Below are 22,802 nucleotides of genomic sequence, written 5' to 3' on the forward strand. Positions count from 1 at the left end.
GTGCTCATGACTATATAACTGACCATACCGTTATAGGGTTAGGGATTCTATAAGTGTAAACAAAACCATACGGTAACCTGCATTGGCATGTGTATTAAACATTCTGACCGCAACATCTGACACATTTATGAACATCATTGCAATTTGTTTATTTTTTGTTTATTTTACATATCAATAGGTTTGTAGGCAATCACTTTGTACAAACAATGTTTACCTTTCATCATTTTATCCTTAACTTTTTGATTTAAGGTTTGCACTACAGGGCTTGGATATTATGTAGCCTTCGTGACGCATTCTGGAAAGTCCTGCTATTTTACCCACATTCAATGCACCCACAGCGAAATTAGCAGTTATCTTATGTTTTCATCATTAATGGGCTCATGTTCCAAAACATCTTATAAAATCTAAAACATGTTGCAAATGAAGTCTTTAAAGTATAATGCTGGAAAAACTGAATATAGAAATATACACCAAGTTGAATCTTACATCCGTGTGTAGCAAATTGGACTTTGAGTCATAGAGGGCTTTCACTGGCTAGTAAACAGATTTGTTTATGTCCTATCTATGCGGGTCTATGCACTAAGTACCAGTTAAAAGTATCCTAACAGCTGTGTTTCCATCCGGTTGAAGTTCATGCCAATATTAACCGGCTTGTAAGACACTTTTAAACACATAATAAAAGTAACAGATTCACCGATTTTCTGTTTTTAATCTCCCCAAAACAACAACATCGCTTCTTATCAACGTTTATTATGATTGCCGTATTGTGAAATCAGATATTGCTGAGCGGAACATATAGGAGATAAATGTTAAACCAGGATCGTAAATATAGATTCCATCATTAAAATCGTGTCTGATTTTGTCTTCTTATCAATAAATCTTTATTTTCCTTAACCGCCATGGGGCCTATGGTCAGCATCCTTACAGCTAGTGTACTCGCGTAGGAGGCCACTCAAACATTACACCACCACATTCCATACCAACAAATACACATTATATGTAAACATTTCTGTTTATTATGAATTCTCCATATATTTTTTTTATAAATTCCCGGATTTCACTTACCAGCCAATGATCTAACGAGAAAGTATCATGTCCAATTTGTCGGTGAAGTAATACGACGTCTCGGTTGTTTGGTACTGTTGAATCGTGCATTTTATCATGGTGAGCAAACAGTCCATCCGGGTTTTATCTATTTTTGAAAACATATTCCCATTGCTGCACTTAAATTGTGTTAGTAGCAACGGTATTCTTATGTTAGCGCTCTTCACTCTATTTCTGGTGAATTAATTTAGTAATAGGGCTAACTAGAGAAATTTTTGATTTTAAGTAGTTGACGAAATAAGTTGTCGATTTTTCTTGTTTTTAGTAGAGGTATTTCTACATATCTTACTGATTTTAACTGTCGGCATTGCCGTCTATTTTGATCGTTATGTGATCATGCTCAATGCTTTATGAACTTTGTACCACTATTTCACGTTCATTGATACCTATATAAAGAGTATTTTCAAAATTAAATGTTTTTGGTTACTTTTAGTGTGGATTATTATAGCAAAATTGTCTGTGTGCAGTGCTTTATTTTTGTGTTTTTAATATTAATTAGTACAGCCTGTATGTGTTTTTGATATTATTTAGTACAATCTGTTTGTGTTTATGATGTTATTTAGCATTGTCTGTATGTGTTTTTAATATTATTTATTACAATCTGTATGTGTTTTTAATATTTTTTTAGTACAATCTGTATGTGTTTTAATATTATTAAGTACAGTCTGCATGTGTTTTTAATATTTTTAGTACAATCTGTATGTGTTTATGATATTATTTAGCATTGTCTGTATGTTTTGCCGTTTTGTAACATTATTTAGTACAGTCTGTATGTGTTTTTAATATTATTTAGTACAATCTGCATGTGTTTATGATATTATTTAGTACAGTCTGTATGTGTTTTTAATATTATTTAGTACAATCTGTATGTGTTTATGATATTATTTAGTACAATCTGTATGTGTTTATGATATTATTTAGTATTGTCTGTATGTTGTGCCGTTTTGTAACATTATTTAGTACAGTTCTGTGTGTCCTGCTTTTATTTTGAAACATTATTTAGTATATTTACTTATTGCTTCATTGACCAACATGCATTATATAGTAGTAATAATATCATATATGAATAGCTAAAATGTCAGTATTTTTTAAAAGTCAATGTCGGAGGTCGCAGCGTGCACAATCCTAAATACGCTGATCCTCTACAAAACGGTAATAACTTAAGTTATTGTAAAATAATAAGCATTCCATTTGTTCTTTCCCTTTATAAATGAAAGTGTTTCAAACAAACAAAAATTGTTATGAACAAAATAACTCTAATCTGTGAACGTACTTAACCCTTTAAGTTAACAATGAAAGACTTTGTAAGTCAGAGGTCGAAGGTCAAGTGGAGACGCGAGAAACAGATGGGAGGCATTAAGCCGATGTGGGTTTTCCCGTCGACTCACCGTTCACCGCTTGATACTGAAGCTGAATTACGTGTCAAGGTCACTGGTCTTGTTTACGCATAGAATCTGTCTGGGATTTCCTCGGGTTTTCCACATGATGCTAATTAGTGAACTTGTATTTCAAAACACCGCAGCTTGAAGGGTATAAATGTTTGACGCTCATCAATCGCCAGCAGAAAGAAACTAGTATGCAAACGCTGTGGTTTATTCAAGCATGCCTTGCGGTGGCGGTTGCGGTGGTGGGCGCAATGATACTGGAGCCGCCAGTAAGTTTTTATTAAGGTGATGATCAATTAATTATTCGAACATAATGTAGCCTCATATTACAGTTTTTACTAATAACGGGTCTATTTGCGGTGAAAAGATAGATTTTACTCGTGCATACGTTTTATTGAAAGTTAATTTGAAATGTAGGATTTCTGAGACAAAAATTATCAATCACTGAAACAATACATATGTATAAATCATATCAAAATCCTATATACATGTAATTGAGCAAACGGTAAAGGATCTGGAATAATTTGCAAATATCTGACACAGTGATATGAAATTGAAGAATCTTATAGTAGAAGAAATGCTTTCGTATTAGCCATTTAATTTTCTTTCATTCAATAAAATGTTAGTTGTATTACAAGCTATTGCGAACATCTTGTTTATCATACATATTTGGTTATATTTCAGACTGATTCATTTTTTTTATTTTTTAGCAATTACGTAGCCAAACATTGTAAATTTGTAACGTTATAAAGGGTTTCAAAGGAACTCTATTTTTGTGGTAGCTGCAACATATATGTCGTCTTCAGTCTTTAGATGACATTTTTTTACCCTTAGAACAACTTATGAATTCTTAATGGACGAAAAGGCCATTTTTTCAGAAACAAATGTTCACTTTAGCTTTATTCAGCGGCTTACACATTATAGGAATACCTTTCTTAACGTCTCTTACAGCTGAATGCGTGTAACAAAACTTATGTTTAATATGTATCATTGAAAACATGAGTCGATATCTTAAATTCATTAAAACATCACCGTTTCATCAACTTTCGAATTGGTTTGTGTATCTATAACTCATAAATTGCAAATGAATACAAAATCATTATTGTGGTACTAACCTGATGTTTGGAGCAGTTATGTTGCATGCGCACCTCGAAAGACATCTTATCAAGGTTTCACTGTTCACTAAAGATTTTCAATAATAATGAATTGTATCTCTATGTATTGGAAAGCACTTTAGAGTGGCTTATTCTTAGCTAGATAGGGCGCTTTATCAAATTTTGTATATGTATTTATCTATTGTTTGTAATATATAAATAAGATCGATTAAATGTTTTGCACATCTAAGATTATTGCACGCGGAGGCATTGGTCCTTTCTATTATGCATCAGTTATTTGACATCTATTGCGATGTTGCTACCTCTGTTGTGACGATCATTGTAAATATTATGGAAATATGTTTCAATTGAGATTGGTATTGTCTTTATTTATGCAAGGTAAAATGATGTGTATTTGGAGAGTTTGTCATGATTCGACAGGTGAGGTTAGGTAATAACACCACCATCTCAACGTATATACTGCGAAATCAGTTAAAAATGTTCTCACGTATTCATAGAACACAGAACCTGAACTGACGTTAAAGTCGTTCATAATTGTAAAAAAGGTCAGTAAGTAAATTAGGTTTAAGGGTAATTAACTCCACATTATTTAGTTTCGCATTGTTTTCCCGTATATTTCAGGTGAGATCCGGGACGCATCCCAGCGACCTCAGTGTGAAGCCGACGATCTATTATCTACACATCAAGTCCGATATCAGGTTCAGATTTGCTACGACTATTGTCACAAGCAAGATAGCTAATCGTGATGTTGAGGCACATCAGACAACCTTTAAAGTCACCCTTCCGAATGAGGCTTTTATCACTAACTTCACCCTGTAAGTACAGACAAAGTGTGCACACCAAGGCTCGTCTCATTTATGAAACAGTCTTTAAACATTAAGGTGAATGTTTGATGTTAATTTGAATGTTTTTTTCATATATATAAATGGAACACCACTGATTCATCTACAAAATTGATTTCAATTATATATATAGCAAAACTATATTGAAATTATTAATAATTTATATAATAGACGTCTTTCAAAAAATATATAAATTGAAATGAAGAACCAATATAACTAATTCCAATTTTCAGGACGAGCATTTCAAGAAATTTATAACTTAAAATAAATAAATAATAATAATAAAAGCTATATATCATATAATAAATGCAATTTATCATGACAATATACATAAATAGAATTGTTACTTATTTAAAATGTGAAAAAATGGTTCAAATATGTGTTTATTGGTAAACACTACATGCAATGTACTGTACCCCATCCTACTTAAAACATACTTTATCTAACTTCACAGAACATTCTACATTTTTTTCATAATAGACACATCGCTCTAAAAGTATATTATATTACTGCAAATAACACCATTGATAGTATCTTATATTACTTTATATTTTTTCTTCAAAACAATACCTTACCTAAGTTCACATTTCACTTTCAATAATAACGTATCTCATTAGCACTCCCATGATATTGTATCTTACTTCAAGTAAAACTTTAAATCTTATCTTATACTATACAGAAAAATAGGAAATCACCTCCTCTATTTCTATAATATATCTGATCGTTTAAAAAAACTTCCTAAAAAATGTATTATGTATGTATTTGTTTAGAACTGTTGGGAACAATACCTTTATTGGTGACGTCAAAAGAAAGGAGGAGGCCAGACAGGAGTACGAAACAGCTGTGTCCCAGGGCAGGACAGCGGCACATATATCTTTGAGGTAAGGACGGCGGCACTTATATCTGTGAGGTAAGGATAGCGGCTCACACATCTGTGAGGTAAGGACAACGGCACTTATATCTGTGAGGTAAGGACAATGGCAATAATATCTGTGAGGTATATCTAAGGACAGCGGCTCACACATCTGTGAGGTAAGGACAGCTGCATATTTATGTATTTTAGATAAGGACAGCGGCAATTACATTTGTGAGGTAAGGACAGCGGCAAATATATTTGTGAGGTACGGTATGCGACATTCCTTTTAACATGATTAGGCTTCCAAGCCATTATGGTCGTCTGCTTCAGCCACTCGGGTCTTACGTGTAGTACCATTCGGAACACATCGGCCGATTCTGTGGATGGTAGGAACTGAAATCGGGGTGAGGAGTTCCGAATGATGTGGTACCTATTGTTAACTTTTCTTGAGACGTTCTGAATACTCGAAATAAGACCAGGAAAACTCGTGCGCGTGAGAGAAACACGATGTGTTATTTCCTCGTCATGTGATAAAAGATTTGAAATCAGACCAACCTTTATTCAAACTATATACATAAATGAGGTTAAATAATTCCATTCATTGGATACTTCAACTAGATTTTAAACAGCTAGATTGTTTTAATTCGCTAACTTGTCTTTTTAAGCATCATCATGAAATAATGTGTCCCTCATATCTAACAAACACGGTCAAATATATGTAAATCTAACGAGACAAACGAGTGCTAAATAAGTATATGTGTTGCATATAAAATACTGCATTACACGATATGATTTGATACTTTATTTTATCTACCACAGGCCAAGGGAGACAAATATGTTTAACATTGACGTCAACGTTGCTGCCGAACAAAAGTTAACGTTCGAGCTACGTTACCAGGAATTGCTACAACGGAAGTTGGGTTCCTACAATCAAGTGATCTACGTACAGCCCGGGGAACCCGTTCAGGATCTGCGCGTAGATGTAGATATATTTGAGTCCAGAGCGATAACTAACCTCAAAGTCCCGCCAATCAGAAATGATATCCTCACCGACGTTGACATTACAGGTATATATATACATAATATTTCAATACTTTTGTAGTAGAGGTGGTTTTGTTGTGAGACATAGAACAACTCCTCTGGGTTTTGTTCACTGTCATTTTATTGCTCGTTGTAAAAACCAAAAGAACCCTGCAACAAGTACAAAGTACAAGCTACAGTCATATATATATATAAAATAGACACACATAATCATATTTAATAGTACAAATGCAAGGGAAATAACTCTTACACGATTTCATAACTTTTACCCTTACAAATCAACTATAAGGCAATACACATTACAATTACAACTTTTATGAAATACAATCAAACTGAAGATTTGACTCAAAACAAAGTTACTGGACAATATATTAAATTCACAGTTAGCAGTCTAGCGACCTATACCTTCTCAAATCAATACTATATATATACTCTTACATAAAAAACACAATAGCATACCTGAGTGTGGCACAAGGCCTTGGCTACTATCTATTTGTATAATTACGACGCCTTCTTCAATCGTATGCAATACGGATATACTGTAATTAAAATAAAAGACATCTAAATAAATTTATCGAACCTTAGTCAAATGGGCACAACGTAATAACGCCTCTTACAAAAAATCAAATTACATCACCTCCATTATTACGTTTTCATATAAAAAAATACATTAATCATATCTGATTTCTTATTAAAGGAATAACAAATCATCTATACTTAGATTAGATCCAAATAGAATTATATCTCAAATAAAACACATAATACATATACGTTGGGTATTACACAAAGACAAAGAAACACTTACATTACATCTCTCCGTCCGTCAACTACGAGTCCTCAAAAGGTACTAGCGTGATTTATTTGCCCACAAAGAAACACGCGCCAAAACTGACCACCCAGAACGAACCAATGAAAACGCATACACAACTTGACGTAACACTACTGACCAATGAACAACTGTATGGTATACCAACATATCAACATACGTAACGAGCAGAATACCATAATACACCTATAGACATAACATCACAGTATAGAATACAACACGCGGACGCGGTAGTTACATTACTCGGAGTATGAAATATATACATGGACAGTCGACGCGCTACGGACGGACTTAGTAAACAAACATACATACAAGCAAATACATTAATTATATCCCTGTTACACACACAACAGGAATGAGGGGATACTAACACACACAACAGGAACTGAGGAGACACCAACACACACAACAGGAACTGAGGAGACACCAACTCAAACAACAGGAACTGAGGATACACAGACAACAGGAACTGAGGGGACACTAACACAAACAATAGGACACCGACACAAACAACAGGAACTGTGGGGACACACCAACACAAAAAAACAAGAACTGAGGGGACACTAACACCAGGAACTGAGGGGACATTATTACACCTCTACTTTATTTACTGTATATAAAAGTAATTGGTTAAATCGAATATATCCCCACTTTTGCCTGAGTGTGTTTTAGTCCTCTGTGTTAGTCTGTGAACTAAAACACACCTACACTCGGGTGTTTCCGCCGAGCCAATCAGGCGAGAGGTGGGCGGAGCTTGTTACCGAACTCGGCAGTGACGCGCGAGGTGGGCGGAGCTTGCTGCCGAACTCGTAAGGGACACCAACACAAACAACAGGAACTGAAGGGACACTTACACCAGGAACTGAGGGGACACTAGCACACACGACAGGAACTGAGGAGATACTAACACACACAACAGGAATGAGGAGATACTAACACACACAACAGGAACTGAGGAGACACCAACACAAACAACAGGAACTGAGGAGACACCAACTCAAACAACAGGAACTGAGGATACACAGACAACAGGAACTGAGGGGACACTAACACAAACAACAGGAATGTAGGGGACACCAACGCAAACAACAGGAACTGAAGGGACACAAACAACAGGAACTGAAGGGACACTTACACCAGGAACTGAGGGGACACTAACACACACAACAGGAACTGAGGAGATACTAACACACATGTAGTAGAGGTGGTTTTGTTGTGAGATATAGAACAACTCCTCTGGGTTTTGTTCACTGTCATTTTATTGCTCGTTGTAAAAACCAAAAGAACCCTGCAACAAGTACAAAGTACAAGCTACAGTCATATATATATATAAAATAGACACACATAATCATATTTAATAGTACAAATTCAAGGGAAATAACTCTTACACGATTTCATAACGTTTACCCTTACAAATCAACTATAAGGCAATACACATTACAATTACAACTTTTATGAAATACAATCAAACTGAAGATTTGACTCAAAACAAAGTTACTGGACAATATATTAAATTCACAGTTAGCAGTCTAGCGACCTATACCTTCTCAAATCAATACTATATATATACTCTTACATAAAAAACACAATAGCATACCTGAGTGTGGCACAAGGCCTTGGCTACTATCTATTTGTATAATTACGACGCCTTCTTCAATCGTATGCAATACGGATATACTGTAATTAAAATAAAAGACATCTAAATAAATTTATCGAACCTTAGTCAAATGGGCACAACGTAATAACGCCTCTTACAAAAAATCAAATTACATCACCTCCATTATTACGTTTTCATATAAAAAAATACATTAATCATATCTGATTTCTTATTAAAGGAATAACAAATCATCTATACTTAGATTAGATCCAAATAGAATTATATCTCAAATAAAACACATAATACATATACGTTGGGTATTACACAAAGACAAAGAAACACTTACATTACATCTCTCCGTCCGTCAACTACGAGTCCTCAAAAGGTACTAGCGTGATTTATTTGCCCACAAAGAAACACGCGCCAAAACTGACCACCCAGAACGAACCAATGAAAACGCATACACAACTTGACGTAACACTACTGACCAATGAACAACTGTATGGTATACCAACATATCAACATACGTAACGAGCAGAATACCACAATACACCTATAGACATGACATCACAGTATAGAATACAACACGCGGACGCGATAGTTACATTACTCGGAGTATGAAATATATACATGGACAGTCGACGCGCTACGGACGGACTTAGTAAACAAACATACATACAAGCAAATACATTAATTATATCCCTGTTACACTTTTATAAGATGTGATATACATCCCATGATAGCATTGTAATGCTTCATTACTTGAAACGTTGCGACAAGTTTAATACGTACATTATTTGTGTAGAAAGTAAAACTTTCATATTAAATTCAGATACCCTTCCTTTTTCCTGCAGGTAATAAATGTTTCCTGTATACGTTAATATTTTCATGTTTTAGCAGTGATATTATTTAAGAGTATTTTGTGCTTTAGAAGTTGCGCTAAATTATTACTGCACATATTGAAACTTTAAGTAAGTGTTTCAATTTATCCTTGCCTTAATCTGTTAAAGTTCGATCTTTAGCTAAAAACATTTAGTACGCTTTAAGAGGTAGTATCAGTTATTTCTATACTAGTCAGCTTATTAGCAAAACTTCGTTTGCTAGTTAGGACGTAGGTTTATAAAAGTAATATGCATGCATCATATTAGTAAACACTGTGTTCGTGTATAAGCACAATTAGGCACAAATTCTATCAATCTATTTAGGAATAACTTATATAATCACCCAATGTTGGCCCTATGTTTAATATAAACTATATGTGGACATAACGTTTATTAATACTATGCAAGCACAACGCTTATTCCGTCTTTGCTTATTGCAGAGTTATCTTCTCTTGGAAGCAGGTATTGATTGTTACGTCATTGGTTTGTGCGAGAAAATTACGTCGTTTTCTCAAAAATTGATGACGTTACTCTCACAAACAAGTGTCGTAACAATCAATCCCTGCTCCCAAGAGAAGATGACTCTGCAATACGCAAAGACGGAATACACATTATGTAGGCATTGCGTTTATCAGATCAATATCCATTCAGGCACGGTGCTTATAAACACTCCATGTCGACACTTTGTTTGATAGTCGTTATATGTAGGCACATCATGTATGAACTCTATAGCGGCACAGTGTTTACAAACAGTCTATGAAAGCAGTACATCATAAAACTATATGCATGTTTTACGTTTATAAAATGATATGCAAGCAATTTTAAATATTTTTAAGATACAAATGAAGTCGCCATAATTGACCACATATCAGACAAACGCGTTCACATCAGATATCAACCCTCCTTGGAACAGCAGATTGCCGAAGGTGATTCGGAGGGACTGGATGGTCAGTTTAGGGTGACGTATGACGTAGCAAGACAAAATGACGGTGGTGACATGTTGGTGAGTTTCAAACGACCTTCATTTCTCACATCCAATACTGTTACTCTGCAAGAATATACATGTATGTTATATATCAGTTGAATCAAATATATTGTTTTCTAAAGGTACTTATTGAGAAGTCTTGTGTACGTTTAATATATGCGAGACGGTAATTTGAACGACGTATCATGGTTTGCATACTCGTTTCCATTACAGTGCACAAGTTGTTTATTATATAAGATTCATTTCCAGTGTGTCTGTCATTTTACGAGTGTTCCTTACGTGCTGGTAAAAAACATCAGGTTTAAGGCTAAATAAAAAAAGTGTAATAAACGTCTAAATTTTGAGTCTAACGAAAGAACATATACATATATACATAGCTCGCGCTTCAATAACCCAAGAAAAAGTAATAATTTCATATATAAGCAAAGTATAGTTGCAATGCAGACACAGGAATTTGTCAAATGTTCTAGGCATTCCACCCCTTTATCTTAACTGAAATATAAACAATTACTTATCATAAATTATAACACAGATATAAACAGTCACCATGAATCAATACTTCATTCTAACACGATTCGTTTGCAACGCGTGTTTTGATTGGATACGGCCCATGTTCTAATCTGCGATAGAATCAATCGCACATAAGTCACGCCCCGTTTCTAACCTTAACAATATGGCGTCACGCTCGCCTCTTAGCGAAATCCCGCTGATAAGGCTAGCAGGCAACAGAACAGAAACGACCGATGAAATGCATTTGATAAAAGCATTAAAAAATAAAAAGTAAACATTCATTGTTCTTACCTCCATTTATTACCGAAACGTTTGTTCCATCAGTGTGAAGGCATCTAGTTAGATCCGAAATCAAATGAAACATTTCACATGTGTCGTATGCATTTACACAAAACTCTTCACAAATCTAAACAAATAATCACCGATTTTGTCAATATATTCACCAATATGCCGCCTCGTCAACATACAGATCGAGCACTCGCCAGTAAGGGCGGGGCCAGATGACCGACTTTTGAAAGCTTCTTTCCAATTGATCAGTCCGCTGCAGAATGTCACATCGCCAATTCAGGCCACAGGGTACTTAACTACGTACTTTTGGACAGGGAAATACAATGTTTCTAAACAGTTTAGCGTAGTATATTTGTTTAGGTGTGTTAGAATGGGGATTGAACGTTGTTTNGGTACTTAACTACGTACTTTTGTACAGGGAAATACAATGTTTCTAAACAGTTTAGCGTAGTATATTTGTTTAGGTGTGTTAGAATGGGGATTGAACGTTGTTTTGCGTGTCTACACTGGGGATTAGAACATGAAATTTGGTTTAAACTCTCGACCTATCGGTCTCGAGTTCAAACCACTTTGCATGTTCTAAACGCCAGTATAGCCACTCAAAACAACGTACTATCACAAAATACTTAACAGAATACAAGTTATTACTTATATAATACGTTTATGTTAACGCATATCCTTCGACCATATGACAACCGAATGTAAAAATATAGATAAATATCTGTCCGAAGCAGTTCTATTTAAAACAATGTGAGGTGAATGTTTAAGTAGCATTTATGAGTGCAAAGTGAATAATATTCAAAGCATGCGTGAACTATAACTGTTATTGATACAGCAAACAAGACTTCATTTTATTACGTTTTAATTATATTTTTAAAAAAAATGGTTTTCTAGAACATAATGTTCATCTCCCGCTAAAGTATAAAAAGACAAAATATGCTGTCTTGTGACAGCATAATAAAAATGTCCATGACGTCACAATAAATAATGCCTGCTTTTCAGTTACAAAAAGCCTCTTCTCTGATTGGTTCAGTTAAGTGTGAAAACAAGAAATGTTTTTATAGAGAAATATCAACCATATGTTCATTGTAACAAATCTTAAATGTTCATTGAACAGGTAAAATGATGTATTATTTATGAATATTATATACTGATACCGTATGATTCATCTATATTGACTTTGGACAAATTAATATTTTGTTGTTGGTGAATGGCTACTTTGTGCACTTTTTCGCTCCCACTGGTCTTGAACCTAGACCAAAGAACGCCGTATTCATACTTGACAAGAGTGGATCTATGTCTGGCACAAAAATTCGACAACTCAGAAAGGCTATGCGCACCATTCTGTCACAACTCGAACCTGCAGATAACTTTAACATCATAACATTTGACAGTAGAATAACTTATTGGAAAAATGAACAGCAGCTTGTTCCAGCATCTGAAGCCAATATCAATGCGGCAAAACATTATGTTAATGACATGCCTGCAAGTGGCGGTAAGTTTACATACATCGTGACTGTTGTTTATCATGTATGTCAAAACACATTATTTTCAAATTTAATTTGAAAATTAACCTTTTTCCGTTTCATGGATATATATGCAACAATCGCTAGCTGTGAAACTTTGTATTTCGTCCACGACATGTTATTTTGTATCTTACTTTACCCAAGTAATAAGCACGGCATACTTTACGAAAGCGGTTCCAATTGATTTACAAATAAGTCACTAAACTTTGCAAATCATGAAAAATGTATTGAATTACTAACATAATAAAAACCCGCTGGTAGAAAAAATCCTTAATTTGTGATGGTTGATTAGCATATTCATCAAAGTTGTTGTAACCATCGACCGATCCTTATCTACCTCTTTACATCTATAGAGAGCACATAACAGTGAAACTTAAGACCAACAAATGTTTGATAAATTTTCTGTTAAAACATAAACAAAGTCATGTTTGCTGATTTCACAGGAACCAACATCCAGGAAGCAATGCTTACTGGCATTTCGCTGGTGGAGACACATTCTAATAGGGGCAGATCATCTGTTATTATCTTTCTGACCGACGGGGAACCAACTAGTGGTGAAACGTCACCGACGAGAATATTAGCGAGGGTTCTTGAGCGTAATGAAGGCAGAGTGCCAGTGTTTTCCTTGGCATTTGGACAAAACGCAGATTACAGCTTGGTAAAGCGACTAGCATCACAGAACAATGGCTTTGGCAGAAAGATTTACGAGGATTCAGATGCAGACTTACAGATATCAAATTTCTATTCCGAGGTTTCTACCGTTCTTCTGCAAAACGTCACATTTACTTACCTCGATGGCACCGTGGAAAGGGAACCCATCAGAATAATATGTGACCTAACACCGACTCTAATGTTCGGGTCAGAGCTTGTCGTTACAGGACGGATTTCAGAAGAGGAAACGAACGAACTTCAGCCCATGATAACAGGTATTGGTGCCAATGGATTGGTAACTCTACACGTACCCGATACTGCGCTTACCACACAACTAAATATCACACAAGACTCTGATGCTTTCGGCATCACGGAGAAACTATGGGCTTATCTCACTATCAAACAGTGGATTAAACAGATGGAAGCATCAACTGACGAAAATAAACAAGAAAGTTGGAAAGAAAACATTACTGCAATGGCCCTCAAGGTAACGACGTGTTTAGTTCTAAGGGCTCCTTCATTATATTTATGCACAAATAGTCTTTTCTCCCCAGATATGTATTGATTCTTTGAAACCTTTGGTTTCATGTTCATGTAATAACTGTTTTCCTGCCGAAATAAATATACAAATCGTAAAAATTACTATACTAAAACTGTTAACAAAGGAGAGTGTGATATTTTACCCAGACTTTTCCAATATTTCTTAACCTAAATAAACCTTAACTTAAACAAACCTTAACCTAACCAAACCGAAGCTGCTTCGAGCACAGAATACATGCTTGAGCATTGGAACGGTTAGATTATAGGCCATCTTTTATACTTTTGTGTACGTTTCCTTATAAACACAAATTTGATTAAGCTTATCATTATTATATTACCATCACAGGAAGACAGTTTTTAATCATGACGTCATAACAAGTCATACATAATATCATAACACCCATCGACCTGTGTAGTACCTGTTTTTCAGAACTGCACCTTTGACGACTGTTCAATTGTCAACGTATCTCCATTTCTACATCAAATACCATATGTGTTAACAGTCAATTAACGTTATACAGTTTATCGTCTGTATTTTTGTGGCATATGTGATTGTAGAACATATTTTTCATCAATGTGAATCTAGTTCTTCTCATTCCATTTATCAAATGGATTTTTATAAGTAATATTTACATAATGCGTGAATCATTTAATTAATTTCATTGTTACTGATTTACTGTGGCTACATCTGAAATTTTGATATTTTTTCAGTATAATTTTGTTACGCCCTTGACCTCAATGGTTGTCACTCTCCCGGACGAGCTTCAAGTTTCTCCAGTACAAATTGAGGGAGATGACATGGGTAAGCTGACATTGTTTTCGTTGAGGATATAATTCTTTGTTTGCGGGGTTAAGAAAAGCTACCAAATACAATACACACAAATATTTTATTCAAATATGTGAGTAATGCTTTTGTATCAATCAACCATACCTTTGTAAAATGCTGATACTTTGTAAAATGTTTTTACTTTGTAAATTGTTTTTACTTTGTAAAATGTTTTTACTTTGTAAAATGTTGATACTTCGTATAATGTTTTTACTTTATAAAATGTTTATATTTTGTAAAATATTGATACTTCGTAAAATGTTTTTACTTTATAAAATGTTTATACTTTGTAAAATTTTGATACTTTGTAAAATGTTTTTACTTGGTAAAATGTTGATACTTCGTAAAATGTTTTTATTTTGTAAAATGTTTTTACTTTGTAAATGTTTTTCCTTTATAAAATGTTTATATTTTGTAAAATGTTGATACTTCGTAAAATGTTTTTACTTTATAAAATGTTTATACTTTGTAAAATTTTGATACTTTGTAAAATGTTTTTACTTTGCTACACACAGATTCAAGTTATGACGTCATTAATGAAAGGTTTAATTTATATTGTGACGTCATATATGTCTACTGATTTTCGCGGAGTTAGTTTCTCTTCTGGTTAGACATATACTTGTATACATATCGGAAAGCGTGCGAAGGTGCATTGACGATTTTGGGTCTATAAGGAAACAAGACATATCTTCGCTTTTACTTATAACTAATACGCTTGTGGTATACAATATTTCCCTGAGAGGGACTCACCATATTTATTTCACTCGTCTAATCAACCGAGTGTCTTTTTTGAAATTTGAAAAATAGATGATAACGATTATATAAGTATGATAGCCAACACCCCTTGTGGAATACTTTTACACTACGAACTTATAATTAATCAAAGGAAGGTGAATGAGCTATTTAATTTTGATTTTTTGAATTGCAATCGTATTGTAGGCGTTAAATGTAAATATTCTGAAAAACTAAATGCACTTGTTAAGGCGATAGCTCAATCTGATCGATAATTGTATTATAATCACTTTGGAATTGATGATTATGTAGCAGATGGTATTCGGTTTATATTTTGTTTATATTGATTTATATTACCAGTACGATTAACATGTTTACCCGATATATTTTTTTATAATCATAATGTCAAACCCTTTTTTAACCACAGATAAGCTGAACTAAACCTTCACAAGATAAAAACATTTCATTTTTTTGAATTTATTTAATGTTTTAAGGCCTTGAAGAGATTGTGGATGTCCCTCAGCACCGCCAAAGTGGTATATTGCCGGCGTTGCTTGTTGGAAAAAGCCAAGCAGGGGTTTATCATCCAGGAGGTCATATAATGCGTCACAGCTTCAGCCGGATGTATACTGCTCATTTCCTTCCTCCTAAGGCGGCCTATCACCACCAATCACAAACTAGTGCAAGTAAGTAAATACATGGGAATTACAACAGTATTTCAAAATATTTGGAAAACTGGAATCAATATGATATCGCTTCGTCATATTTTCTACATCAGATGTTTTTGTTTGCATGTACCTCTTATAGAAAAAGGGTTTTCTGTTCATTGTTGATACCGACATTTGTTTGGATGTGGGAACTATAGACTGCTCAGAATAATTTGCATTGTTTACATAAAGTGGTTATACATTGTAACTAAAATATCCGAAAGTGACTTTCAAGTTATTACTTAAATAATTAAAAATAAGACAAGACATTAAATACATTACGGATTCATCTCCATTGAAGTTAATGAGAAATGACCTCTAGGATATAATAAATCGCATTAAAGTAACGATTTTTTGTAAGATGAAATAAAAATATCAAATAATTTGTATAGATAACCTATTGTTTAAGGCGTATATTTTCGTAGAAGATCTAAGTTCGCTTTTTTGATAAACCGAGAAAAATCACAAAATACAAAGTAAAAACATTCAAATCCGTGAAAATCTGATAGGTTTATATTGTTGTTATAACAGCATTAATAAGAGCTACCTTGTAATCCAGTTTATCAAACAACACTCAAAAGACTACTGTGTAATTTTTCTCGATTCAATTCCGTGCTTTGTTTTTTTTCATTTGTTTTAATGATTGTCACGCTATGTGATATGTTCACTCATAAAATAAACCTAAAACGTATCGGTTTTTTTGCCGACAGAATCCACCATATATTCGATCCAAACTATAATAACTTCTTTTAAAGTAAATACATGTATATCTAACAAAACAAATAAAAAAATTGGTAATTCTTCTTTTATGTTTTATAAGTTTATGTTGCAAGTATAAAGGTTATTTCTTGTATTAAAGAAAAAATATCTATAAACAACATCAATTATATTATATCTAGTCTCACCTTTTCTGTCTATAATACCCAACTTTAATTTCGAGTTGGAAAATGCTTTTCGGATTTTTGTTAATGCTTCAAAAATTTGAACTAATGCTCTATTACAACACCATCATGTCTTGTTAATGTTTTGGCAAAAATCTAGCAGACTTTTCTGTTGTGATGTGGATCAGTGTACACATTAACCAAACAATAATTGTATTTATGTTCACTAAAGTAATATAAAGTTCGCAATTACACAATATATCGCAGTTTTATATTGTATTTCTCTTTAATATAATACAATATCTTAAGTTTTAAAGCTTTTTCGGTAAGCTTATCAAATGACCTTCCACAAGTAGGTATGTCAATATATCTCTTTTAGAACACTTGGCAATGTCGATACTGCGAGGAAGCCAAAATAGAATGGTGAACCCAATTCACCTGATAACCATCAAGCCCCACCTAACTTACACGAACACAGTCCAACAAACTACTACACCACTAACACACCAACTAACTTCCACGAGCGCAATCTCACAAACTACTACAACGCTAGCATCCCAACCGACTTCCACGAGCGAAATCTCACAAACTACTACAACGCTAGCATCCCAACCAACTTCCACGAGCGCATTCTCACAAACTACTACAATGCTAGCATCCCAACCAACTTCCAAGGGCACAATCTCACAAACTACTACAATGCTAGCATTCCAACCAACTTCCACGGGCACAATCTCACAAACTACTACAATGCTAGCATCCCAACCAAATTCCACGGGCACAATCTCACAAACTTCTCCCACACCCCAACCAACCACCATGAGCACAATACAACGCAGTACAACCTCAGGCACGATCCACCAGACCAGTACACCTACAGCCGAGTTTACTACCAAGATCCCGAACAGCAGGCAACTAATGAAGATGCTTCGAACAAGAACTAAAGCATCAGGTAAGGTTTTACTGTTCCGTAGAGTACATGTACCAGTAGCCTGCATTGGACATAAAGTAGTCACTGTATGAGTGCGGACATTTTGAATCTGTCTACCATAGTTAACTCCATGCAAAGACACTGTCATATAATTCAAAACCTTAAGGATCCCTGTACCACTGCTAAAAATACATAGAAGGTTTGGAAACTGCTTTTATTTCGGCAAGAACATAACTTTGATAAATCATTTCTGAAAAAAATCATATACGGAAATTTTATGAAAATAATGAAAATTAATTTTATAAAATATAGTCAACAACAGTGTTGAAAACAATTCAGCGGAGCTAGATCGTCTGACTGATTGTCTGGCTAGATCGTCTGACTGATCGTCTGGCTAGATCGTCTGACTGATTGCACGTGACTTCAGATTGATTTATCCCCGCTCGCACCGATTGGGCTACCATTTACCTGGTCAACAAAAGTGTCCTTGCCAAACTCTGCTACAGTTATACCCAAATGGAATTAAAGGGAAGAATACTGTATATGAGCAAAATGAAAAATGCAGTTGGACAGAGATCTTAAATCAATACCAGTCCGATACTTCAGCTGGACCATATATTAGAATACAGAAGGATATAGATTATAGAAAGTTCTGTTCATATGATATTTCAACAGTTTAATATTTTATGTTATATGCCTCTTCTTTAAAGACTTCATTCAATTTGGGTAATTCATGTAAATACGACGCGGAAAATACGGAAAATTTGTTGATTTAATTTCAATGCAATGGCAGCCATTTGTTTTGAATTGATTTTAAGTTTATTTTCAACTTCAATTTAAGATCTAGTGGTTCAGAAATTTAGAGTACATCGATAATATCCATACTGAGTCGAGTGACGAAACTGCTTTCGTAAGACAGGTTAGATAAATACAAACTAAATGTATTATGTCCGCATTGTCAGGTAGGTATATGAAAAGTGAAAAAAACAACCATGCATTGGATTTTGTTTCTTTTCATATGGATATATATATTTCCATATATTATATATAAATAATTAAGAGCATCAAGGCAGTTGGTTAACTGTCAAAGAAACATGAAACTGTGTAATGATAATTTAAATACTAATTTTCGAACCAGGACACAATTGGTTTTGTTAATGCAAAAATGTTATATAATTATTCAACGCAAATGCCAGACAAAATGAAACCTGATCACAGGTGGAACAAAGATGTTGGTTATTTGAAATCATCATATCAATCAATGAAATAAAGTTCGAATTCGTTTCCAGATTACACTCTACTTGTTGTCAAGGGTGTCGACTTGCCCCTGTGCTTCAGGAATCCGAGAATCCAATCTGTAGATGATTCGACCATGTACAACTTAGCGAGGGACCCAGCTACCGGTAAGAGTTTAATTTTTTTTTCTTGCGTGTTTGTCCGATTATATTATTTCGAAAGATGAATATCTGTGCAATCATACTATCCACACTAAATATTGTTTGTCCATTTTTATTCAACGTAACATAAATACAAATAAGTAATTCCATTTAATGAAGTGAGATATTGAACTATATCAATTTATTAAAACTGATATTTTTCACGCAAAGAGTTATTTGTCAATTCATTCAAAGTCGATGAAGCAATGACAGAATAAGTGGAAACTAGATTACATTTACATTCACAGTTAATACAAATCATGATTAGTTCCGAATCTTACTAAACAATTACAGAAAACGGTTATTTTGTGTTGAGTAAGTCATAACCGTAATTCACTCGTACGGCAGAATGTACTAAAATTCCGGTATTTTACCATAGTTGTAAACATTGACGATTAGCGAGTTTTCATTAAGACAACCATAGCATATCTTTGCGTGTGAATTATCATTAATTATTACAGTTAAGACATTGAATGACGTCAGAGATATTTATGTTAAAACATGACGTCACAATGTAGACTTGATACAGAAATATATATTTGTACAAAGAAAGAAAATTGCGCATTATTTCCTTTAATTTAAGAATGACAGGGAGAATCTCTTAAAGTCTTCGCCATGTGATTTAAAAATATAATTGGTTTCCGTGCCGCAGTGGACTGATAGAGCACGTCACGATGTCGTTTTTTTTTTTTGCTTATTTTTGTTCTGTTTTGCTGACCAAAGTCTCATCAAAACGAAAAATTCTTCAATTCCTTTAAAAAAAACTCTTATAAAAAACTGCTGTAAAGTAGAAAAGGAATAAAAATGAGATAAATCAGACTGCAAAGCGCGAAATATAAAAATGAGCATACAATTGAAGCCAACCTACAAATCTTAAACAGGTGAAGAAGCATTTAGTTACTCTATAAAATGAGTCCCTCCCCCCTCCCCCGCGCCTTCGAAATCTCTCGATCCGCCCTGGAAACATAATGAAGATGAATTGAAGCTTTATTTCACTCTGTTTTTTACAAAGAAGATAAGTTAACAGATTAACTTTTTCTATTGTAAACGTTTGATGACTTTTATTCCAGCTTTTTCTGTCAGCGTTGGCTACACCTTTCACGGTTCCGGTAGACGACAACGGACACGCATCACTCGTATAAGTATCAATGCATCGGATACCACAACCAGGATGAGTCCAGGGTTCCGGGTGGAGGGCGAAGTCCGCCAACGAGCACAACCATACTCTGTATTCGGAGGGGGAGAGAACCCTAAATGGGAGGTCGTCAATCAAAAGTACAGACTTTCTCTTCTCGTTGATTATTCCAGAAATACAAATCGAAACCTCGAAGGATCTTTGAGTACGTATTTCCTGCTTTTTTTTAAAAGAAACTGTTGACTGTATTTCCCTATGCATTTACGCATAAATGATTATGAATAATATTAATAATAGTGCAAATTGGACAATGTTTTCATTCCGTGGATTTGAAAATTAAATTAAATGAGTTATATGGTATTCTGTTTTTACCCTTCATTTTAATAGGAATCGTTGGTAAAGAATTGCAATGTTATTTTTATTTCTCGGTTCGTGTGTTAAACACGATCTCTAACGTGTATCCAAGGTCGTAGGAGTCAAATAGGAATTTTACATTTATCATTATGATTGTTCAACATTTGCTGGTTATTTTTCAGTTATTCCTATAAAAGGGGAAGTACAAGAAAAACAACACCCAAGAAGGAATCGATCCAAGGGAAAACTTATCTTAAAGGCACTGAGGGGAGGAGTCAAGCAAACGATCAAGACACGTGTTAAATTCAGCAGACCTATGCGTTGCTGGGTTGTAAAAACACAACTGATGTTGAACGTATAAAAAGATAGTTCCATTTAATTCGAAGAATCTTTTTAACATCTGACATTGTTATTGTCAAAAACGACACATTATGTTAAAAGGAGTACTTCTTTAAGCATTTTTTGTGACAAAAGTGTAGATCTAAATTAGTCTATGTTTACATCTCCACAGGCAATTCTTACAACACAATAGTTAATGCAATACCGGGTTACCAAACTTCAATAGATATTCAAACTTTTACATTTAGTTTAATAATATCCATCAAATGAATCAAATATATGTCTTAGGATTTCTGTTCAAATGTAGTTTATTCCATATTTGGACTAAATTTGTCTTAAATAACTTCTTAAAATTCAAGAGAAAAAAACAATCGAGAACGATGACAATGCAAATTTTCTATGATAACACTGCTATTTCAGGTAAATTGGAAAGTTAGAATCCTAAAACTGAAAGAAATGGGAATGGTTAGCTAGTTAGCTTTAAAACCGAATGGCATTATATTGAGTTTAATTCTCAAACTTCATGAACAGTTATCGTCTTCAGTCTGTGTTTTTGCCTTATGTTTGTAATTTGTATATATATATTGCAGCCTCAAAATGTTTATTTTATATTGTTTTATAAATCTGAATTTTATTTTTCTATAGAAATGTTGTTATTGTCAAAAATGTGTTTGTCTCCAAAGCGAAAGTCTTTGGCTGCCAAACGCCTTCTCGACAAATACATAATACTTATTATGCTATATACATGTTTTTGTCATTTTCATTCAAATATGAAATTAATGTTTTTTGAATTTTATCCATTCTTGTATTTATGTGTGGATATTTTTACATTGCTCATAAAGTTGATTATAAATGCATTTCTTTAAACTCTTTCTCTTCCGTTTTTAACTAAATAAAAGGGAACAGTTCTAATATTGGTTTGTTTTGATACACTACAGCACCATCCTATAATAATTCGCCATCGTACACACAGCAGAAGCAGTTTTCGTTTAAAGCAAACTGTACTTTTTTCTACATAAACAGGGAAATTGAAATCCTATGAATCATTAAAATAATATTTAATAATTTTGTTGTAACAACACGATAGCTTTTGCACATAACTGAACTTATATTATTTATAGCCATTAATACCGATACGTTTGGTATTCAAAATATACACCAGATATAAAGTAAGATAGAAAATAAATATACTGCAAACCAGGAGATTTTAACCCTGATATAACTGTTTCCCCTTGACGGGAAATCCCAAATTCATCCGGGGTTAATTTCGTCCTTCACATTCATATAAGACATCCCACATGAACGTAGGGTTAA

General features: G+C 34.0%; 1 protein-coding gene across 2 annotated transcripts in view; it reads left to right on the plus strand.

The window, feature by feature from the left end:
- Positions 1 to 22,400, plus strand: part of LOC110457749 (inter-alpha-trypsin inhibitor heavy chain H3-like) — a 49,909-nt gene extending 27,509 nt beyond the window's left edge. Inside the window, exons 1-13 of one of the 2 annotated variants that reach the window (XM_021509132.1) lie at positions 2,622 to 2,758; positions 4,226 to 4,419; positions 5,217 to 5,327; positions 6,122 to 6,369; positions 10,484 to 10,650; positions 12,634 to 12,925; positions 13,400 to 14,094; positions 14,859 to 14,949; positions 16,200 to 16,391; positions 17,673 to 18,245; positions 19,514 to 19,627; positions 20,731 to 21,000; positions 21,332 to 22,400. In XM_021509132.1, coding sequence (XP_021364807.1) covers positions 2,681 to 2,758; positions 4,226 to 4,419; positions 5,217 to 5,327; positions 6,122 to 6,369; positions 10,484 to 10,650; positions 12,634 to 12,925; positions 13,400 to 14,094; positions 14,859 to 14,949; positions 16,200 to 16,391; positions 17,673 to 18,245; positions 19,514 to 19,627; positions 20,731 to 21,000; positions 21,332 to 21,510 — 3,204 coding nt within the window. In that variant the 5' untranslated portion in view covers positions 2,622 to 2,680 and the 3' untranslated portion in view covers positions 21,511 to 22,400. Of the gene's footprint in view, positions 1 to 2,621; positions 2,759 to 4,225; positions 4,420 to 5,216; positions 5,328 to 6,121; positions 6,370 to 10,483; positions 10,651 to 12,633; positions 12,926 to 13,399; positions 14,095 to 14,858; positions 14,950 to 16,199; positions 16,392 to 17,672; positions 18,246 to 19,513; positions 19,628 to 20,730; positions 21,001 to 21,331 lie in introns of those variants that run through there. The other variant, XM_021509131.1, reaches the window with a different exon arrangement.
- Positions 22,401 to 22,802: the final 402 nt, after the last annotated feature.

This window comes from Mizuhopecten yessoensis, unplaced genomic scaffold (genome assembly GCF_002113885.1).
Source record: "Mizuhopecten yessoensis strain PY_sf001 unplaced genomic scaffold, ASM211388v2 scaffold9303, whole genome shotgun sequence".
Classification (NCBI taxonomy): Eukaryota; Metazoa; Mollusca; class Bivalvia; order Pectinida; family Pectinidae; genus Mizuhopecten; species Mizuhopecten yessoensis.